The 20,822-nt window shown below is 46.5% G+C and overlaps 2 protein-coding genes and 1 long non-coding RNA gene across 6 annotated transcripts in view; 2 read left to right on the top strand and 1 right to left on the bottom strand.

Annotated features, from left to right (window-relative positions):
• LOC144115758 (uncharacterized) overlaps nucleotides 1-2,858 on the top strand; it is a 47,885-nt gene extending 45,027 nt beyond the window's left edge. For 3 of the 4 annotated variants that reach the window (XM_077650258.1, XM_077650256.1, XM_077650259.1), the window contains exons 10-11: nucleotides 1,314-1,492; nucleotides 2,744-2,858. In XM_077650258.1, the coding sequence (XP_077506384.1) occupies nucleotides 1,314-1,492; nucleotides 2,744-2,791 (227 nt within the window). In that variant the 3' untranslated portion in view covers nucleotides 2,792-2,858. Of the gene's footprint in view, nucleotides 1-1,263; nucleotides 1,493-2,743 lie in introns of all 4 variants that reach the window. The other variant, XR_013311533.1, reaches the window with a different exon arrangement.
• Nucleotides 2,859-8,562: 5,704 nt separating this feature from the next.
• LOC144102430 (uncharacterized) lies at nucleotides 8,563-10,287 on the top strand. The gene is made up of 3 exons (XR_013308207.1): nucleotides 8,563-8,682; nucleotides 8,756-8,890; nucleotides 9,033-10,287. It is a non-coding gene; the product is annotated as an uncharacterized LOC144102430 (long non-coding RNA).
• Nucleotides 10,288-10,993: 706 nt separating this feature from the next.
• LOC144123923 (uncharacterized) lies at nucleotides 10,994-12,268 on the bottom strand. Its single transcript, XM_077656639.1, has one exon. The coding sequence runs from the start codon at nucleotides 12,266-12,268 to the stop codon at nucleotides 11,192-11,194; it is 1,077 nt and encodes a 358-aa protein (XP_077512765.1). The 3' UTR covers nucleotides 10,994-11,191.
• Between the last annotated feature and the right edge of the window lie 8,554 nt (nucleotides 12,269-20,822).

Here is a 20,822-nt window from a genome sequence, read left to right as displayed (position 1 = left end):
TGTGGCGGAAGAGGCTAAAAAAGATGAGAGAAAGTAAAAAAAATGACCAGTGCTGTTTATACAGTAGAATCTCGGTGATACGAATCTCACGGTGTCGCAAAAAAATTCGTATCATCCAAAATTTTGTATCCAAACAAACAAAATTTGTATGCAGAAGCACAAAAAATGCATTCACACCGGTCTGTTTATGGCCGACGGCATTTATTCGCTGCTCTGCAGCCACAGCTCACTACTCGCGGTGCATACCACACGATTAGCGATTGCTACTTTCGCAATTTTTGCGGGCCGCGCACCGCCACTCACTGTATGCACGCAGCGCGTACCACGAGATTAACGATCGCGACTTCAGCGATGTGTGTGGACCATGCACCGCCGCTCACTGTGCTCTGTGCATACCGCGGGATTAGCGATCGCGAAGTCGGCAATGTGCAGGCAGCGCTTAATGCTCGAGGGTGTGATCACGGCTCGTGCGTTCGTATCATCCGTAGAGGCAATTGGGAGAGAGTTCGAAAATTCCGCACATCAAACACAATGCACTCCGGTCGGGAAATTTTGCGAAATCATATCATCGCGAAATTGTTATCAACTGTGTTCGTATCGCCGAGATTCTACTGTAAGTAGGATGGCATGAGATTTTCTTCTGCCCTCACTCTTTAGCTCACTTGATGCATGAGGCAATAAACGTTCCATTTTCAAATATATTCTCGCTGCAAGGCAATTATTTATTCGGACACAATTGCCATTCTCTTATTTTGTTTGGGGCACTTTTGAGAACGCGAAAAAATTTTAATGGTGGTCTTAAAGGGAGTGTACTGTATTGACACAACCCACCAGGCTGCAAAAATCTTCTTTTGAAATGAAATTCCTAGCATCAGAAATTAACAAAATCCATAAGTTCAAGCATGAGAAATGCATTTCTGTATTTGCGGCTGAAGATTATTTATGTGCACATATTTTGCTGAGTTTTTCCCATGGCCAACTGGCAGGGAATTCTGGACGCTGTAAAGCTGGGCTGATCCACCTCATATGAACATTCTCGATGCTTGGGAAGCTTCAGCTTGGTGCGGCTGTGAGAAGATTGTCATTGGGCATAGCACCTGCTGGAAGGGCCACAAGTGAATGAGAAGAAGAATGTAGTTTGCGCAGCATAGTGAAGGGGGTGTGAAGTGTATGAAGGAGTATTAAGTGTTTGGAACACCATAAATTTTGTGCTGTAGAGTGCAGTTTAGTGAGAAAATTCTTATCGCTGATATTCTCCTTCAGAACATAATGGGTCTCACCTCACCTACTGCTGGTGCTGTTGGTGTTTCCAGCTCCAGCGGAGGTGTGGCACAGTGCCACCACATCTCCGCTATTTCCATCTCCTCCCCATCTGCTGACCCGGGCCCGGGTTAGTCCAGTAGTGCGCTTGGCTCCGAGGCATTGCTTGCGTACGGTGACGGATTGCTCGGAAGAGACCACCTGCTCGACCATCCACGGCACCACTGCTCTGGCAAGTCGCATGTGGACTTCTTTGTCTTCTTTGTAATGCAAGTGCTGCACTGTTGAAATGAAATTGGGATGATGAAATGCACTGCCTTGCTGTACCTATTGGTTTAGGTTTTAATTGCATGCAAGGATCTGCATTCCTTCTGCCTTCTCGGGCCAAATTTTGTCAGTCGTTTGGTTGACATATTTAACATATTGATGCCCTGGTATTAAGCAGGGCTTGGCTCAAAAAGCTGCTTATTTCATTTTGGCAGAGATCGAGAGGTAGTCAGGTGTAAGAATGCCAAGCTTTGAACACTTCGTATATTTGGCTTTGCTAGTTTAGAGAAAAAACAAACAAACATGGGTTTTATCACAACACTGCACCATTTCTTGGTGCAAACCTTCAGGTTGTGACATGTTATTGAGGCCCTGACCTAAGAAATCGAGACGAACCATTGCATAGTCATGTGACAATGAATTATACATGGTGTATTGTGAACAGTATCGCAGGCTTTGTCAAAAATGTACAACCAGAGGTCTTTGCCGTAGTGCAAGCATCCATGAAAGGGCCAAGTTTTGAAGGGGTGAGGACGAGAATTCCTCCCATTTTCAAGAGGTCTGGTGCTTTGGGGATGCACCATTAGCCACAGAGCAAGGCTAAGAAGCTAGTAGTGTGCGCTGTGCATTTTTGGCAAAAGTTGTATACACTGTTCTTTTCGTAAACTTTTTCTGCTGGCGTGAACTATGTAGTAGGTAGAGGCCGACTGATATTCAGAGTCAACTTGTGGGTGGTAATATACATTAGATGAAAACTGCCAAACAATTCTTGCTCAAATGTTTAGGGGAATCCCCCAAGGTGGTATAAATTTGTAATAAGGGAGTAATTACTCCCTTTGCCATTTGGCTGTGCTTGGGTGGATGCCAATGAGTAATTACTTCCTTACTGCGAAACAATTCATTTGTAAAGTGCAGCAGACTTGGCGCTGCTTAGCTGCTGAGTGAAATGTCAGGTGCCCAAGTAGCCATATTCAAAGACCGTACAGAAGGTCTTGCCCCTCTTTTGGTTGTTTTGAAAAATTATGCAGATGGCTCTAGGTCTAGTGCTTTGCGATTTCGAGTGGCGCTTTGGCTGCAAAAGTGGCGTGTGCTCTGAAATCAGCAGGGAAAGAGAAATCGTCCATTGCAATGCATCCAGGATTGTATTGCAAACGCATACTATAATATTGCCTTCATGGTGTTGTTTTGACCTCTTTTCCTTTTCCTCTCTTTGCAGAGGGAGGAGCTGTTTGCTGATCCCGTGCTCCATGTTTATGGAGCATGAAAGGCTGACCATGACGGAATTCGAAATTAATTATTGAAATAAAAGTACAGCTGTTGGCAACAACTGAGTACTTGTTGTTCTTTGCAGCACGGGTGGCTACTAGTATTGGCTGTGTTTTAGTGCCTTAGCGTTTTTAGGCGGCTGGCCGGAATTTTCGGCAACAAAGGCCTTCAGGTGTAGTTATTCTTTCTGGCCATTGTTTTTAGATCGTCTAGACAACTGTCAACATATTCTACGGCCTTACACTTAATTTTATCTTCCAAATAGTCAAATTGGTATTAAGGGCAAGGACACCCAATCTTGGTATGATATGGTATGGTATTGTGTGGTGTTGTATGGTAAAGCTGAAAAATGTAGCTATGACAGCCATAGTGGAGGGACCCAGATTAATTTCGAACGCCTAGGCTTCATTAATGTGCTCAGAAATCGCACAGCCCATTAGCACATTTTGCATTTTGCCTTCATCAAAATGCGGCCGCCAGTATTTGGTCCCCTGCCCTTGGGCCACTAGACCATCACAGTGGGTATGAAATTTTAATGCTCGCTTTATTTAGAACAGCGATGTCATCACTGGGGCATGAACTACTGCTTCGAAGTTTTAAATTTCTCTCCTCTTGTATCAACTTACTGTAGGAGACTGGAAGATGGCAAGTTGGCTGACAGTTATTGCATTGCAGTTTTCTTGTGCTTCACATGACCGCATTTCTACTTGTGACATGTAGTTGCGGTTCAGCTGCTGAACCCAAAATGCAAACTGAGTTGGAGGAGACATTCAGTTGTAAATTATTGGCATGTATGGGGAAATTCTACAATGTGATGCATGTTTACTAATGTTTTACAGACCATTGCAGAGAAAATACTTGATGCTGTACATTTTATAAAGGACAGAGCTGAAAAACGGCACTGTAGAAAGCTGCGAACTTTGTCATTTCTAAGCCCCGCAATTTTAAAACACATTGACCAGACTTTTTCTTGGTACTGCAAGGTTTGTGAAGTGGACAGATACATATCATATGGTATGGACTTTGCCAGAAAAATCTGATTAAGAGAATAAATGAGCCAATGAGAGAGGGCTGGGAGGTGACGCTGTCCTCTGCTTGGACCTGGAGTCCCAGAGGGCTCTGCTTCAAAGAGCACGGTCAGCAGCTACCATCAATGGTGTCCCGGAATAAGGACTACCACCTAGGCAATGTAGCAGTGAAACCCTCCACTCTCCCCTAAAAACCACCCCAGTGCATCCAATAAAGATTTTACCACCACATCCTAAAGGCTCCTCCTCTTCCGAACCTCGAGCCCACGGTGATTGCTTCTTAGCGGCACCCTAGGTGGTCCTGAAGTACCTAGCTCTGCGTTTTCCTGCATTTCCTCCAACCTGTCTGATTTTAAAGGTTCTTTTGTGCCCCATCATGGCATCTAAAATATCGCATCTAGCCTGTCTCTCATGACTAGAGGGGATGGCATGCTAGAAACGCTGGAGTATGTATACGTTCTGGAAACAAATGTTATTCTTGGTTGCCTTTCCCTGTCAGACAAATTTAGCAGGGAAATTTTATAAATGTTTTGTGCATGGTGTTTTATTGACATCAACAGAGAACCTTTGAAAGACTCATAGAATTCCTTAATTTCAGTGGTTTCATGCAAGTTCTGGTTTCATATTAGGCTGGCTGCTTTCCATCTTGGGCTGCCTCTTCAAATTCTTGGCCTGAGATTCTTTGAAACATCTGTATTGATACATGCTTGAGACGTTTGATGAATTTGTTGTGTCAGTGCTGGCACCACCATTTAGTTTTTCAGTCCAGGGCCCTTTTTTTTGCTGTTTCTAGCACATAGTGCTGAGCATTTCTGCGAGCTAGTAGGGCCACTGGTTTTTGCCCAAACACCATTGTGTAGTTGTTCACAATAAATGTGGCAGATTGTTCCTCCTTCACGCTCCAAGTTAGCACCTGTACAATGTAGCCCAGAAAACGTGACCATTAAGAGTAGAACTATGCAATTTCCCAGAAGTAAATGCCTACTGCTAATAGAAAAGAATTTTTGTTGAAGTACGTTTACTGACCGATGGTCACACTTTAAGGAGGTATGGTAGGGTAAATGGCACATATTAGTTTGAACGTAATATTTTAGAAATGAGTGCAGATATTTGCATTAAATTGCATGTGCTCACAAAAGATGCCCTTGGGTATAGAATGAAATGAAACACTTTATGTCTAGATGGTTTACCTTTCCTGAGTCTCACTCCCAAAATTTCAGGTGTTTAATTATTCAGTGTACCTTTTCTTTGCAGCCACAATGAGGAATGAGATGATATGCGGTAAAGTTATTTTAAATACCCATACGCTAAATCTTAACTAAACACATATCGTATTCTGTTTGAAGTTCGTGCTGCTAAAATATCTCTGCATGCAGAGAGCCACAGCAGGGTGTCTTTCAGTGTAACTTTTTGCCAGTGTTACGCATATCATCGGTGATATTTTTTAGTTCAGAATATCTAGGATTGGATGTGGTACAGATGTGCAAAGTTTCACTAGAATCGGATGAATGCTTCATGAGAAAAGGTACATTGAATCTGAGCAATTCATAAAAAACGCAATTTGAGATAAATGAAGCTTTATGTTTGCATACTACTGACTTTTTTGCACGTGTCAAACCCTTCTTAGTGTTTCTTTTTATTCAGTCTTCCTTGCTGACGTCAGCAGAGAGAATTCTGTCCAGTATCAACACGCTCTTTTTCCATCCATTCTGTCGAGGGCAATATTACAAAACACATATGGTGCGGCCAGATGCCACCCTTTTTCCCCAAATACGAAGTGCATAAACTAGCTTTTAATTTACCTCAAAGGCGTCCAGCAGTACGCCTGGACGTCTGGAGCGCATTTAGAGCATCGCTTTCGCTGTAGGTGACAATTATAGAGGATGCCAAACTGCCTCACCTGTCAATAGCTTCTTCCAAAGTTATTCCTTCCTTGCGCTATTTATTCAAGCGACGTCTTGCAACAAGCTGCAGAGAATGGCGAAGTTGATCAGACTGTAGCCAGTCGTACTTGAGCCGTCTACATCAAAGGATTCACCACTGATCCTCTCACCAGGTTTCGTGAAGCTTGCGCTTCATCGTGCCGGTTTATCACTGCCCATCTTGCTAGTGAAGCGATTATTTTTTAATGTTCTCTTTATGCTCCATTTGCCATATCCCTTTTTTAGACCGTGCCATCTTCTGGGCAAGTACTACATTTGAAACTCGATACAGAAGCGATCACGACCGTAATTTTGGAAGCAATAGACAGTTTTAGTATAAAATTTGCGTACGCAACACGCAAGACGGTTGCGCACGCTAAATCCAAGCCGTGAACGACGCTTTTAGATGAGCGTTTGCGGACCGTTCCGCAACAGGCACTCAGTGGCCAAACAAAACCCAAGTTCAGCCACGTTTGAGTAAGCACCTAGTGCCACCGCACGTCAGAAAAGAACTTCCTAAAGTCCCTTCATGAGCTTTTCTAAAAAAAGCAAAGCGTATCTAGGGGCTTTAGAACTTCCCTCTCGCTGTACTGCTCTTCAGTTTCAGTTCTCACACATGTGCGAAACCGAAACTTCTGAATAAATAGCCATACAAACATGGCACAAACGACCGTTGCCATGACGACAGCATAAACAGTCTGTTGTTAGGCTTACAGGCTTGAAAATAGACTGCTATCTCAAAATTACCGACAACTTATCACATATAGCATTGTGTCCGAGTGAGAAAACAAGAATCGGAAGCCAATGCAACCATTTAAAGCCAGTTGAGCGCCGAATAACGCAATGAAGAGGTATTTTAGAACCGAAGTGGGCAAGCAGGGTGCCGCCATGTTGCCTCCGTAAGCCCTGCAAAGACGATACGCTATTTCCAGAAAATTGCGTGCGTACGCTAAACCATCGCCTCCTTAGAAAGCTGCCTGCGTGTGCGCCAGAAACCTGCTGCCCTTACCTTTTTTTTTTTCCTCCTTTCTATTCAGGTGGTCGCTAGCGATCCTTGTGGCGGCCGCTTGCAACACATGCGCACAAGCACCAACCTGCGCGCCGCGGCGGAACGGGCGTCGAAAACAGACATGCATCTCCATGCTTCTGGTGCTGGCTCGCTCCCCCTCTCGAGTTGTCATGTTAGTGGCTATTTATTGAAGAAAAAAAAAACAGCGCAAGGAAAAGAAAGGGAAAAAGGAAAACAGCCGCGGCATCTGCCGGTGTTGGTTGGGGGGAGGGGGGGGGGGGCGCTGAAAGGGCAACTCAAACCGTGAAGAAAAATTCCGGGAACCTAAAAGAGCTTCAGGCCATGAAAAAAAGAGTCACCGAGAAGCCCCTGTCCTTCGATTGTTGCAAACCGGACCCCGCTTCCGATGCGCGCGCGAGCGCCTGTGTGCAGGCACTAATAATAACGCCTTTTCACTGTTTACAAACACGCGCCTCTGGCGCTCATTGGCTGCTCCCACTAAACTTCCGGCGAAGAACTTCCGGCAGTGTTTTTCAGGCGGCGCGATACGGAGACCCCGACTATCCGTGCGTGTTTTGAGGCTGTGCTTACGTTCATTGTGCGTCGCTTGTACAAAAATAATGTCAAGTGATTATTTTAAGAAGCTGGACACCGAGGCGCAAGTGCGGTACCGCGCGAAACTTTCGTTCAGAGGTGAGGAGCTGCCTGATGCTCTCGACGACGACGTTGTCCGGTTCGCCTTTACATCGGGCCCACGAAATCTGCCGCCTGTGACAGTAGCAGATATTTATTTGTATCTTGTGGAAGGCGTGTGTTTTTACACGAACGAACAGTTTAAGTCTTACAAACTTGAAGATGCGTACAACGCATTCATATGCGGGAAGGTGAAGCAAGTGAAATCTTTCAAGGCGGGAGCGCACGGAGACGGCGTTGTTGTTATTGCGGCGACTGTGGAAGCCAGCCAAACGCTTTCGAAGTCTTACAAGGCGTGGTGCATCGTGAAGGAGGATGGAACCATCGAAAGTGCGCATTGCACTTGCATGGCCGGGTAAGTAGGCGAATCATAATAAGAGCTACAATGCCATGAGCCTTTACCTTGCCTTATTTTTCATTTTTATGAATCAAACCACAAAGAATGGAGACTTTCCCGTTTTCGAAAATTCTGTACTAGTTGCGTTACAGCGCAGAAAAGCGCTACTGTTCGCCTAACTATGCGCGTGTAATGAAATGTTTGCCATACTGCCGTAATTCGTCATTGTAAACTTTGTTTCCTGTGCTAACAGCCGCCCGAGCGCGGCTTTATCGCTTTGCTCGCCGCATGCAGATTTGTCCAGAATTATCTCGTTTTGTTTGTGACACGCTGCCGCATCTGGGCTGTTCTAGATTGTACTTGTCATTTGTAACATGTTATCTGTAACTTTCCATACTGTCTATTTCGAGGATCGCCGAGAGCGCTTGTGATCACCGACGCATATTATTCATTCGTGGGGCGCAACTCAGCCCAATAATCCGTTTGTTCAGGCAGCTGTTATTGGTCTCCATGCAAGTCTGCTTTATTAAAGCCACTACTTTGCGACAATATTCATGTCATAGTTAGCCAGATCATTTGTCGATGCTTGACTGCATGATGTTGCATTCATCCTAATCGAGTTGCCTTGTGGATGACAAAAGTCGTCAAATCTCACCCTGCAGCATTCTTTTGTACAAGGCATTTAAACTTTTTCAAGGGCCACAGTTCTCACCAATAATTACAGTTGTTTGTGAACTTTTTATTTCTCATGTTTCCTACTTATTTTTCAGCCTTGGGTAATGCTGCACACACGTGGCTGCACTCTTGTTTAGAGTTGAGGCAACTGCGCAGTATGGCCTGAATGACCCGTCCCCAACTGATGTTGCATGTAAATGGATTGAGGCATCAAAGGGAAGCACAGTAAGTCTTTGTTTTCATTCTGCCATGAACAGAGTTGTGAGCAAAATTGTAATTGACACTGAACTTTCCACAGGCAGCACCAGTCTCGGAGATTGAATTTTTTAAGCCCAAAATAGGCCGTGCACCACCCCAAGTCAGCGAGGCACCAGACTACTCAGTACCAGTGCTCACGGATGAGCAAGTGTCAAGGTTTCTTCATCAAGTGAAGGTAAGGACTTCTCATTAAATAAATTTTGATACATACGTAGAGAAAGGACACACACAAAAAATGCTCACTGTTTGTGCAACTGTAAAGAACCAGATCCACTGACATTGCAAATAGGGCACTAATTCCAATACTGTTTTTTCAGGAAATTGCACCAAACACTTTGATCCTGACTTCAATCTCTGACAGCGAGGACACAGATTCTGCCCCTGAGACAGCTGCCCTGGAACCTGTACGAGTGGGCAGATGCAAGCAACTCTCTGCGAAACCGCCCCTTGCTGAAATATACCAAGACCTCGACATAGACGAGGGAAAAAAAGTGGAACTGACAGCTGCATGCTGTAGTGAAATTGAGGAAGCTACTCGAGGCCAAGCAAGGTCACCAAGATGGTTACAAGAACGTCGAGGGAGGATCACTGCCTCTGTAATGCACCGTGTCGCAGCATGCAGCACAGGTGCAGCAGGCCTTGTTGCGGAGATTATGGGATACGTGAAGACGCCTCAAGTTTCCAACCTGCGGTGGGGCTCCGAAACAGAGAAGAAAGCTGTGCAGGCATTTATAGAAACGGAGTCTCAAAAACATGTGGACTTCAGTCTTCGAGACTGTGGTCTTTTTATTGCAAGGAGCATGCCTTTTATTGGAGCATCTCCAGATGCACTAGTGTCTTGTTCATGCTGTCCAAAATCAGTACTATAGAAGTGAAATGCCCTGCAACTATGAAAGATGCTTCACTGACGAAGGGCTTAACTAAACTGGCATATCTGAATGAAGACTTGCAGCTCAAGCATAACCATGCCTATTACACACAAATTCAGGCTCAAATGGCTCTAACTGGGCTGTGTCAGGCATATTTTGTGGTATTTACAGGTTCCTCTCTAACAAAAGAAATCATAAGCTTTGACGAGACATTTTGGGCAGCTACTAAACTCAAGGCAGCAAACTTTTTTTTCACCTACATATTCCCGGAACTACAGTCAATGCACATCTTCAGTCAAATCGAACGTGCAAAGAAGACATGTCACTGCCGAGGCACCAAGTTGGGCCACATTGTGGAATGCTCACTCTGTGAGGCAACGTTTCACCTCAAGTGTGTAAAACTTAGACGCACACCTCGACAATGGATTTGCACTGCATGTCAACATAATGGGCAGACTGCTGATGAGTAAGGACAAGGCCAGAGGAGCTAGTGCTGCTGCTTTTCACATTCCCTCTTTGAAGTGTACAGGGTCTGTTCGCTTTACTGAAGTCGTGTCCTCCACAACAGCTGAAAGCGTTGCCATTCAGGCAGCTCTCAAGAAGCTAGGGTCTTGTACGGCTCAACCTGTTGTTATCCTGTCGGATGAATAAAAATCTGCCCTTCAAAGGTTAGAGTGTGGGTTCCCTACTGATGCTTTGTGTCTTAGCGGTCAAAGTTTGTTGCATAATCTGAGCAGCAGAGGCTTCTCTATACGCTTCCAATGTTCAATGGGTGGCCTCGCATACAGGTTGCGCTCGCGCTAGATTATGTAATTTAGTTACTGTAGGTGCCGCTACGGTGGAGCAATTGTAGGCAGAAACCTCAAGGCTAACCCTGTAGCTTACAGCATCTCAACTTAAGCACAAGCTTTTTTTTTTTTTGCTGAACACTCCAAGTGTTATATTTTATCACATTCGAAAGGCAGATAAACACTGCTTGTTTGACAAAATATGTTCACTTCAAGGACTAATGTCGGATGCATTTGTCGGATGTGCAAACTCAAATATAATAGATTTTAAATACAGTACGCCTTCACGTCCCAAGCAGGGAACATATAAAAAAAACTGATACAGAAGCAAACAGCAAGTAAAAATTTGAACACCTGCTCTGAGGACAGAATAACTATACAAGCAGAAAACAAACAGCCCAATTCTCAACATGTGAAAACAAGCAACAGGAAATACTTAAAAACTGAGTCAAACAATATGCTGTAATTGACTGCAGAGAGTGCAAGAAAATAGAATAAACAAATGTGAAAAGATCAATGTGGGCAACATCAACAACATGAATTATTGTGTACACACAGTGCACACACATTGGATGTAGTAGAAAAGATAAATACATGCAATGAAAAGCATGGTCACACACACATGAGCACTTGCTGTTCTATCACAGTGTGTGTACACGTAGTGCAGACACACTGGAAGTAGTCGAAAACATAAGTACACACTATGAAACTATATGCAATGATTGTCAGTATGGTCACACACACATGAGCATTTGCTGTTCCATCACAGCATGTCTGTATTCATGTTTCCTCACAGCACCGCACTTTCGTGGAAGAGAGTTATGAAGCACTTCTGCGCTGAGAATTCTTAATGATAGGGGTTTGCAGATTAACTAAAGCGGAGCACACCACCACCACTTTATCTATGGTTGCGAGGTTCTTGTCGCCAGTCCTCTTCACGAAATTCAAAGGCAGCACAGTCTGGAAAATTCTGAAAACTTTCAATCTTTGTATGGCCCTTTCAACATGGATGCGCACGCTAGAGACTTTCCTAGACGTTGTGACCTCAGCACCAGGTAGCTGGGCACGATTCTTAGTCAGTGATGGCATGAGAAGTGTTGCACCTCGTGCAGCAAACATCTCACCGCATCTAAATCCTCGGTCAACAAGAAAAACATCCCCTTCCTTGACCTTGTCTAGGAGACCACTGCGTAGAGTAATCTCCTTGTCAGGCGTCCTGCCTCCCCATGCTTTTGATACGAAAGTTATTGCTCCTGAAGGTGATATTACAACTAGTATTTTTACTGTATTATGGTGTTTGTAATGAGAATATGTCTGGCTCCTTGCTGTCATTAATATCGGCCTTTGTATGAATACTTCAGTACAATCAATGATGCCAGTTACACCATCAAAAAAAGGGTCCTGAAACGCCGCTGGCCGATTAGCTTGAAGTGTCTGTCGGGAAGGCCAGATTATCAACTTTGTCATGTTTGCAGCAAGAACATCAAGCCATGCATGAAAAATTGAACTGACAGTGGCATTTGAGATGCCAAATCTGCATGACAAATCTTGGGTAAGGAGACCCAAACGAAGTCTCATGAGTACCATGATGAGTTGTGTTTCTGCATCAAGCCATGTGGCACATGACGGCTTCCATGCTGACAGCACAAACTGCAGGAAAGCAGTGAACATGGCTGTAGATACAAACCCTGTGTAAAACTTTACTGTTTTGGCTGACTGCATTACCACTTCTTTGGTTATAATAGCATGGTTTGTATGCTTGTTTCCAAGTTCACCAGCCTTTTGCTTAGCTGCTGAACACTCTTCCTCCAGAGAGGCCAAACGCTGCTTAAGCCTGCCATTCTCTTCAATAAGATGGGATATATTCTGCATGCTGAGATCAGTTTCTGTTTCCATGTGGCAATTCTCTACCACGGAAACAGTTGCAGTCGCAGGTAGTGCAGTATTATCCGCGTCTTGTCCTGCGCCAGTCGTGTTGAGCCCACAGTCAAGCACACCTGGCCCAGGATTACATGCAGCAGGTCTGGATGCTTCCTTCAATCCATCCTTTCGAGCAGCGCGTTGGAACCTAGAAATTTTCTGGGCCACATTTCCCGAGGCACGATAAGGAAATATGGAGGGGACATAGTCGGGATGTGTGGGGTCAGATGATGGTTTACCTAAAGAAAGAAAAGAATGTTTGAAAATTAGTAGCCACATGTGCACTCTCAAATGCAAAAAAAAAAACAAAAAAAAAACTGGCTGAAATGCACCAAAGCAATATTGCCCAGGACTTCTCTAGGAAAAGGAAGAAACACTAAGGGTTCCTTGGTATGATTACATACTTTACGTTCTGCATTTGTAAGTAAGAAACTGCACAAAAATATTGAATCAAGCAAGTTGGAAGCATTTCACTCTTTTTACCAGCACTTGCAGGCGATCGAATTAATTTCTCCAGCCGCTGAGAATAGTAGAACAAAAAGTGCATCGAATGATACTCCAGCGTTTTTGGATTTCGTCCCTGTAGAAAAGTTGATGCAGCGAACGGGATCGAACACACGACCAGAAGGTTAGCAACTGACGCCTGAGCAATCGCGCCAGATATGCGCATAAAAGAACACCAACCGAGTTAGGCATTACAACAATAAGATGCTTGGGCCCGCATCGCAGCAAAAACTGCCGCTCATAAACTAAGCATCAACTAAGCGCTCGATTACTAAGCCGGGATACCTGGGTTCGATCCCGGCCATAGCGGCAGAGTTTTGATTGACGCGACACGCGTCTAGAAAGCGACCGTGTGCTGTGCAAATTCAGTACACATTCAAAACCCTCAGGTGGTCTAAATTATTCTGGAGCACTCAACTACGCCGTTTATCATAGGCTGAGTTACTTCGGGACTTTAAATGCCCGTAAATCACACACACTCGCATTGCTGCATGATCGAAACTGCACTGCAAGCGTCACAAGCTGGCTAATTGCCCTGGAAATGGCTAAGCGACGCCTTGCACGCACAACTAACCGCAAAACAGTGTTTCCTAACTTCACGGTGCAATTTTTACTGCTAGAGATGCAGCCGCTGATTAGGCGAATGCGGTCGCGACGATTGCCAACCCGCAACGTTCAATCCAGTCAACGTTCAATCTCAAAGCGCACATAAGACGTGCAGGAATTAGCTGCGGCACAAGCAGACATCATAAATCTGTTCTCACCTTGAACGAAATGAGCAGAACAAACATGGGAGCTTTTCGTAGGCATCCATCGGTCCCGCCGAACTGCTGCTATCCAAGCGTTTCTACGCTCGGCGTCTGCCGGAAACCTGAAAGTGCGCACCTGCGACAGGAGGTTGGTTCCAGGTCGCAAGCTGCAACCTGGCACACAACAGCACGGTCCACGTCGTGATGGGGTCACGGAAGATGTTTTTCCACCCGAAAACATAATGCAACAGGGCGACCGCGCCGTACTTTGGCCGTGCTACAAACACAAAAGAAAAACTCGCCTCGACCCTGCGGCTCGCTCGCTCGCTTCGCGGGGAGACCGGAAGTTTCCTGGGTGTCCATCCGGTTTGCGGCGCTGTGGCTCCCCCTGGCGGCTATGAGCCCGTGAAAAGGCGTATACACCTACCTTGGCATTGAAGTCTGTATGTGCGCTGTTGAGTTTCTTGACTGTTTACACAGAGATCACTGTTCGGCTTGCTTGTTCAGATCTTTAGACCACCAGAACTGCTACAAGAACCCTAATGGGGGACTGGGCGACCGCTGCTGTTCCACACGAACTGCACTGGGAAGTTTTGAGAAGACCTGCTCTTGAATGTTTTCGGATTCTGGTTCATCACAGAAAAAAGGACGGATATCTCTCCTCCTGTCTAAACCGAGGATCGTTTCTCTTGTGTGACCTCGGGTACTTTTGCATTGCAGTTATACACGAGTGCTTGAAGGTCTCTTCGAGCTAGGAGTTAATGGTTTGGCTACCTGGGCTGCCCCAGTGATGAAGATAACTGATGCAGCATGATAGCAATAGAAACTCCCGGTTCCTTGTCTATACTCTGCAAAGGAACAAAAGTGACAGTCGAAGCGATGCACGCTCAGCTTACACGTTACGCTGCATACACACAATCACGCTGCCCGAACACAGCCTCCAGCATACCAATATTTACGATTCGTGGAGCTGTAGGCTCATGGAGCTGAACGGTGCCACCAAGTCTAGGCAATGAACACTGCGAAGGTACTTTCCAAAGACGAAATTCAGCGGTTGGAGATTTCTTGTGGTGGTTCTCGTGTCAGCAACATTCTGTCCGTCTGCTTTACGTTGTGCCTCAGTCAAGCTTGCGCGTCGCATATCATTTCCTAGGGAGCTACCGCTCTCCGTTCTTGCTTGTTGCGCGCATTGGTTTCTGGCCCGCCGAAGACGATTAGTTCCGACTCCCTAGTGTTTGCGGGCGACTGTTTTTCCTCGTCCAGCAATCGCTTAGGCAGGGGTTGCGTGCCGATTGCGGCTGTCAAATCAGTCGTTAGCGCACACGGAGGTAGATGCTACGTGGAACGTACCGGTGGCCCGCCTCTCCTGCGCAGCCATGAAAGCCAAAACGGCCCAGCATTCCGCGCCCGCGTTTCAGCATCAGGGGCAGTATTGTATAAGCTGTCCATTCTAAAATGTCCATTTCGCATCCGTCTCTCGTCCTCTGTTATTGGTCACTCATATACCCGCGTCTTCCGAGCGTCTGAGGAAAGCGACCCCGGCATTGGGTAGAAGGCGACCAAACCTCACCGTTGGCTGCATGCATATCACAGCCAATGGCAGCCAGCGGGCACGTCCTGCCGCCTGCTGTTGACGGAGCGCTGCGATACACCTCACCAGTGGTCGCATATCGCAGTCAATGCCAGCCAATGGTTCGGTCCGGTCGCCAACCGCCCAATGGCCGTGTCGCTTTCCACAGACGCTTCAAAGCTACGGGTATATCTGAGTGACCAAAGACACCGGACCATACGGACGCGAGATGAACAACGGAAAATAGACAGCTTACAAATACAGCCCTTGAAAATAACCGCGAAGGTCTGGAACGACACGAGCGTAAAAGGCTAGTTTATTCCATATTTAATGTCTACCGCTCAGCGATGTTTTTTTCTAAAATGACAACTCATTTAACAGCATGGCATTTTAGTGTCGCGTAAGGCATACTCAATGGGCTGCTACACTGTGATTATGCTCCAACAGAACATATATAAATTTAAGAGCAGAGCCGGTCGAGTTGACGAAGGATGAGGAAAGAATGCACAGACACGACGACTGGACTGCTAACTGCGCTTTTTTTTATTGGTGAAAATACGTTGTCCGGCAAGGCTAACAGCGCATGCATCTAGCATCAATCACCCGACAATGAAAATGTAAGAGAGACAGCAAACCTATCGCCAGTTATCTAAAACCCAAATTATTTTTCGAGCAAGCAGACCGAAGTTACGCTAATGCAATCATCACGATGCACACAGAGGAAGTATGCTTCCAGAATTTCGCTCTCTTCTTTGCCCCTGCCTCTGCCAAGAAAGCTTACTTTGCTTAACAGCGGGTAGTAGCAGCCACACTCACGGCAGTGGCGAGGCAAGTTTGCTCCGTCAGTAGATCCCAAACAGTGTGAGGAATGTTGTACACCACATGCGTGCCACATGTCGTGTAAAAGTTCTCATGCTGCGTCGTACGCACAGGATCCCTTGGCCCGCCTAGTGAAGTACACGAGCACAAGCCGAAATGCTCTGCTTGAAAGTGACCTTGTTAACGTTCACGAGTTTTGATAGTTTTAAAGCATTCAGCTAATGACTTTTAGCCTGTGGTTGAGCTTCATCACACGCTTTCATATTCAGCCATGAACTTCCTAGCCACCATTCCACCAGGCTCCTGGAACTTCAATCCCTACTGTATTCATTGGACGGCGCCACCTCCATTTCCGCTAGCCTTACATATACTATCGAGGGCGAACCTCCAGGATGCGCGCGGCAACCAAAACTTTGTTGTCGCCCGGAAGTTCGAGAACACATTTGTGGAGGTGAAAGTTGGACTTGTTTTCTGCAATGCATGCTAGCGGAATCAGGCGATCGTTCGCATACTGCATCGCAGTTTCTCGCCTAGTTCGTGTAAGGGCCATTTCTCATATACATGTTTTTCTCCGCGAGTGTCTTTCCGTGCAGCGAGCGTTCTTTTGTGTCCACATGTGTGCTTTCGGTGCGGGGGCGTCCTTGGCGCCACCCTCCGTTCTGCGAAAAACCGATGAGCGCCCGCTTCGTTAGCCTATTGGTGTAGTCGTATGGGCCGCGGTCAATGCCCCGCCACCCGAAGTACGAACTGGAGAGCCGCGCGGCGTCTCCTTTCAAGTGGGCCCGTGCACGTGTGCACGTGTGTGTTTGCGTGTGTGTGTGTGTGTGTGTGTGCTTCCGGTGTACTGCAAGTGCGCGGTATACCCTGCGGCGCTGGGAGGCGACTCAGCCAAGGGACGGACGAGAAGGGACGACAGTGTGTGTGCGATGCTCGACGGTGCGAGTGCGCGAGCGGTGTGCGAATTTGCGAGTATGTATTTTGGCGTGTATATAAGTTTTTGTAAATATATCCTTTTGTATTTCCTTCACATGAATGTTGAATCGTTTCATTTCTTCAGCGCGTATTTGCAACATTAATTTAATCTTAAGCGTCCTTTCTAACAATCGCCTTTCGGGTGCACTGGAGACTTTTCTCGCCTTGACTTTCCTGGGCGCCTTGGACGGGCATGGCTTCGGCAGACCTTTGACATGGGCGGTTTCCTCTACTGGCGCAGCTCCATCAGTCTTCTGCGCGGCCGCTTCCATCGTTGTGGCGTTGACTCGCGGTTCAGAACGAGGCACTTTGGAGTCGGCGCCGGCCGTCTGTCGCTCATGCTCGCCGGCGGCCGGACGTACACTGGGCGCGTCTTTCGCTGCGCCCGAGTCGCTGGACTTTGCAGATGCATTGCCCGATTCCGGACCCTTGTGGCTATTCAGCCATTCCAGCTCCTATAGGTGGCGCGGCGGATGTACGACATGGAGGACGAGGCGGTGATGGCGCCGATGCCATGACGTGCGTCTCTACATAAGCAAATCGGCTTCTTGACGTTGTGGCACCTTTCGTGTGACTTTTAGAATCTATATAAGCAGCAGTAAATGATTTAGGTTATTAATAAGATCCTACGCTTAAGTTTGGCTGCATTACAGGCTAGAAATAAATTTTTATCGATATGAGCATGGAATCGCTAGTGTGCAAGTGCCGCAGAAACTCCGTCGGCGTTGAAGCTTGAGAACTCAGCATAGTAAAGTGCGACAAACACTTTGAACTGCATTTTTTTTTGCGCGTTCAGTTTCTTGTTCTTTCGGCGCTCACCCGAAAACGGAAAGAAACTACTTTATTGACCAAGACAGTCTGACGCTATATTTGGTGCAGAATTGACATCTGAGCTAGTTGGTTTTTCATTTTCAAAAATTATATAAAGCGCACTTAGAACAACTTAAATACGGTATGTGTATTGATTGCGCGCTGATCTTATAAGGACACATTTGAAAAAAAAATCAGAGAATATCCTTTTATGCCCCGAGGTAATAAACATCGCTTAAAAAATTACAACAAAGATCAAAATTAACTTTTTATGTTGGGCTGCATCAAACAAGCCAGAAAGATCAAAATACTTGAGCCTGCAATTTCGGCTCGTTATTGGGTGCTTATTTAGGTAAACAGAAAATTTTACCATTTTTCATGGAGGAACTCTGTTCGGTGCTCCTGAATGTGGGCGGAGCTTTATTGCAGACTTAATTCTAGCGTACGTTGGTCGCATATATGCTGTAATACAAGAGGCAATGTAGCTGTTGTTTGAGGCGGCAGCCAAGGGGTCATTCGAGCTTTATAATAGAGTCGAAATTAGCGCTCAAAATGTGTTTTTGACTAACGGGGAAAAACACTGTGATCGAGTGAGCAGACAACAGTTGCCAAGAAGCGTTTGCGGTTATTCATCCACTTCGCGCAATATGTCCGAGAACTGAAGGTACAATTGTGGAGTTCTTGTCATTCATATTGCCATTTAGCAGTCACGTTGTGGCCAGAAATCCGTGTGTAATCCAGACCAGAATGGACTGAAGCTTAATGAAAAATCATTGTTTGCTGCAAACGTCCGCCTTAAAATATAACCAATATTCTTCATATCAGCTCAGTGTTTAAGCACTGCACGGTTTTCATGCAGCTGTAACACGCTACGTTGGTCGCATGAACAAAACTCCGAACAGGAATGCATTGACGACACGGTGTCGTGGCGTCAACAGAGTACGCCGCTGAGACAGGTCATTGGGCTGAAACTCGTTACCAAACTGCAGAATTCACTTAATCACTGCTTTTTGAACTGTTTACGTATTTGGAAGAAACGACATGCTTCCTGTTTGGAATGTTCGTACATCGTAGAATAACAGAATATGCTGATTTTTGACGCGTATCTTACGCTCCTAACCACTGCGATTGCACGCGCCGCGCAGAGCGATCACCGGCTCGCCGCTTCAGGAAGAGGCCGCGTGGCGTGGCCACCGTCGCCGGAACGACCGAATAGGCTCGGAACTCGTCGTCGACTGAAATGGAAAAAAAAAAAATAGAAGGCGAAAGAGGAATACTGGCCGTGTAATTTTGCTCCATCCGGGACTCAGAAGACGACAGTGCCAGTATGTTGCGTTTTCGCGCTTGGCGAGGCGAAGGCTTCGTGAGCTCGGCAGCCAAACTTCGCGTTTCGTGAACACTGAAAATAGTCGTACACTTGGACTATGCATGCAACAAAGTTAGCTCCAAAAACATCGATGCCCTTTCCGGCCCCAAGGGTGCTCCCTAACGGGGACACTTTATGACTAGCTACCATGGTATCAATCGTGATGTGAGGTCACATTGTCACAGAAATAAGCGTCTCCGTCAAGAAATAATTGCGCTGCTTCTTTGCTGGTCCAGTGATTTCGCCGCAACACTACACAGCGCAAAGAGAAGTGCTGTAACGGATACCGTATCGAGAATTAGAAACAGCGCGCCATATCAAACGGCGTGGTGTTTATCACTCAAGGGCGGAAGGCGCCACCGGCATTTTCGCGGTCGTTACGAGTGCTCAGCGTCTTCCTTGTTGGGATGAGGACGACGTGGAGACTGCAGAGTCGCAGCAAGACCACTCGGCAGGCACGGTGAGAATCCTTCTGTAATGGCGCTGCCATCCCATCGCGGTGTACCAGGATGAAGGCAGTTTTTTTCGCGCATACGTTTGTTTTGAGAGTTTAAATATATAGACTACAACACGATAAGCCTTCTGTACAAGTGGTGGGGCTTTAAGGTGAAAAGAATATCAATCTTAGATAGCTTTAGCACAGAGGAGACGTGTTAGCGTAGACGTATGTATATAGCGGATTAACGCATGCCTGCTGCACGCGCGCAGTTGCACGATTTGGAGCAAGGTGGGGCGCGTGCCTGCATGCCACTGCGCGCGTGGGGCACGGTTTAGACGGAGGATCTGCAGCAGTACTTGCGCATTTACTTTGTGAAATTAAACTAATTCTTCGTACTTTAGAGTAATTCTTTATACTTTTAAACCTGTGCAAGGTGTCGGCAAAATACTTCTTAACCCTTCAAAAAACTTGTACCGCATGATACCTGAGACACCTATTCCATCTGTGTACATTTTTATTGGTGCCTTTTACCAGGACATTTCTGTGGTGCAGGTGGAGGCAACTTCTTGACTTCAGTTAATGAAAGTGTGCACGCATTATATCGCGTACTCCTGACGGCGTACGTGATGCAGAACCGCGACAAGTCAACAACTACGTATCCCCTTTGTCAAAAGTGTAGACGAGCAATAGGTTTTTGCCTCTCAACCGTACAACGGAGCCTTTACGGCACCCCTAAAGACCGAAAGGCGTCATAACGTGAGGACAACGGTTCGCCTTACTTTACGCAGATTCAGAGCACAAGGGCTGACATAACTGTTTCGCGACGCGGCTAAAAAACAAACCGTCATTGCCTGATCACTTTTGGCAAAGACGGTACTTCTCAGCGCCCGGCAAGCTTAGGTACGTGCGTCCCAGTCATAAAAAAGGGGGCTGATTACGCACAACAATTTTCGAGCAAGGAAGACCATTTCGCGCCCCAAAATCTAAGGGAATAACATCTGTGGGAAGCCTGCTAGATTCCCGCCGTGGCGTCTGCGCGGCATCCCGCGTCGCCCTCTTTCCCTTTCTCCCGCCTCGGGCGGCGGAGAGACGGCTGGTGGCTAATCGCTGTCATTCGGCCGCAGCTCCGCCCCCGGCTTCCCAAGGGCCTTTGCCATTGGTGACTTTTGGCGGGAATTCGGGACCCGTTTGGGGTGGTCGCGCGACCTTCCGAGCGGGGCCCAGAGAGAGGAGCCCTCCGAGACAGCGTAAGGTGCGTACGTTACTGTTCGTCCGGGCCGGCCTCTGCCGTTCGGACCAGT

This window comes from Amblyomma americanum, chromosome 1 (assembly GCF_052857255.1).
Source record: "Amblyomma americanum isolate KBUSLIRL-KWMA chromosome 1, ASM5285725v1, whole genome shotgun sequence".
Classification (NCBI taxonomy): domain Eukaryota; kingdom Metazoa; phylum Arthropoda; class Arachnida; order Ixodida; family Ixodidae; genus Amblyomma; species Amblyomma americanum.
This window is presented reverse-complemented; position numbering and strand designations above follow the sequence as displayed.

What these genes read in the sequence shown, in the direction of transcription:
- LOC144123923 (XM_077656639.1), bottom strand. Translation starts at nt 12,268, where the DNA reads ATGGAAACAGAAACTGATCTCAGCATGCAGAATATATCCCATCTTATT.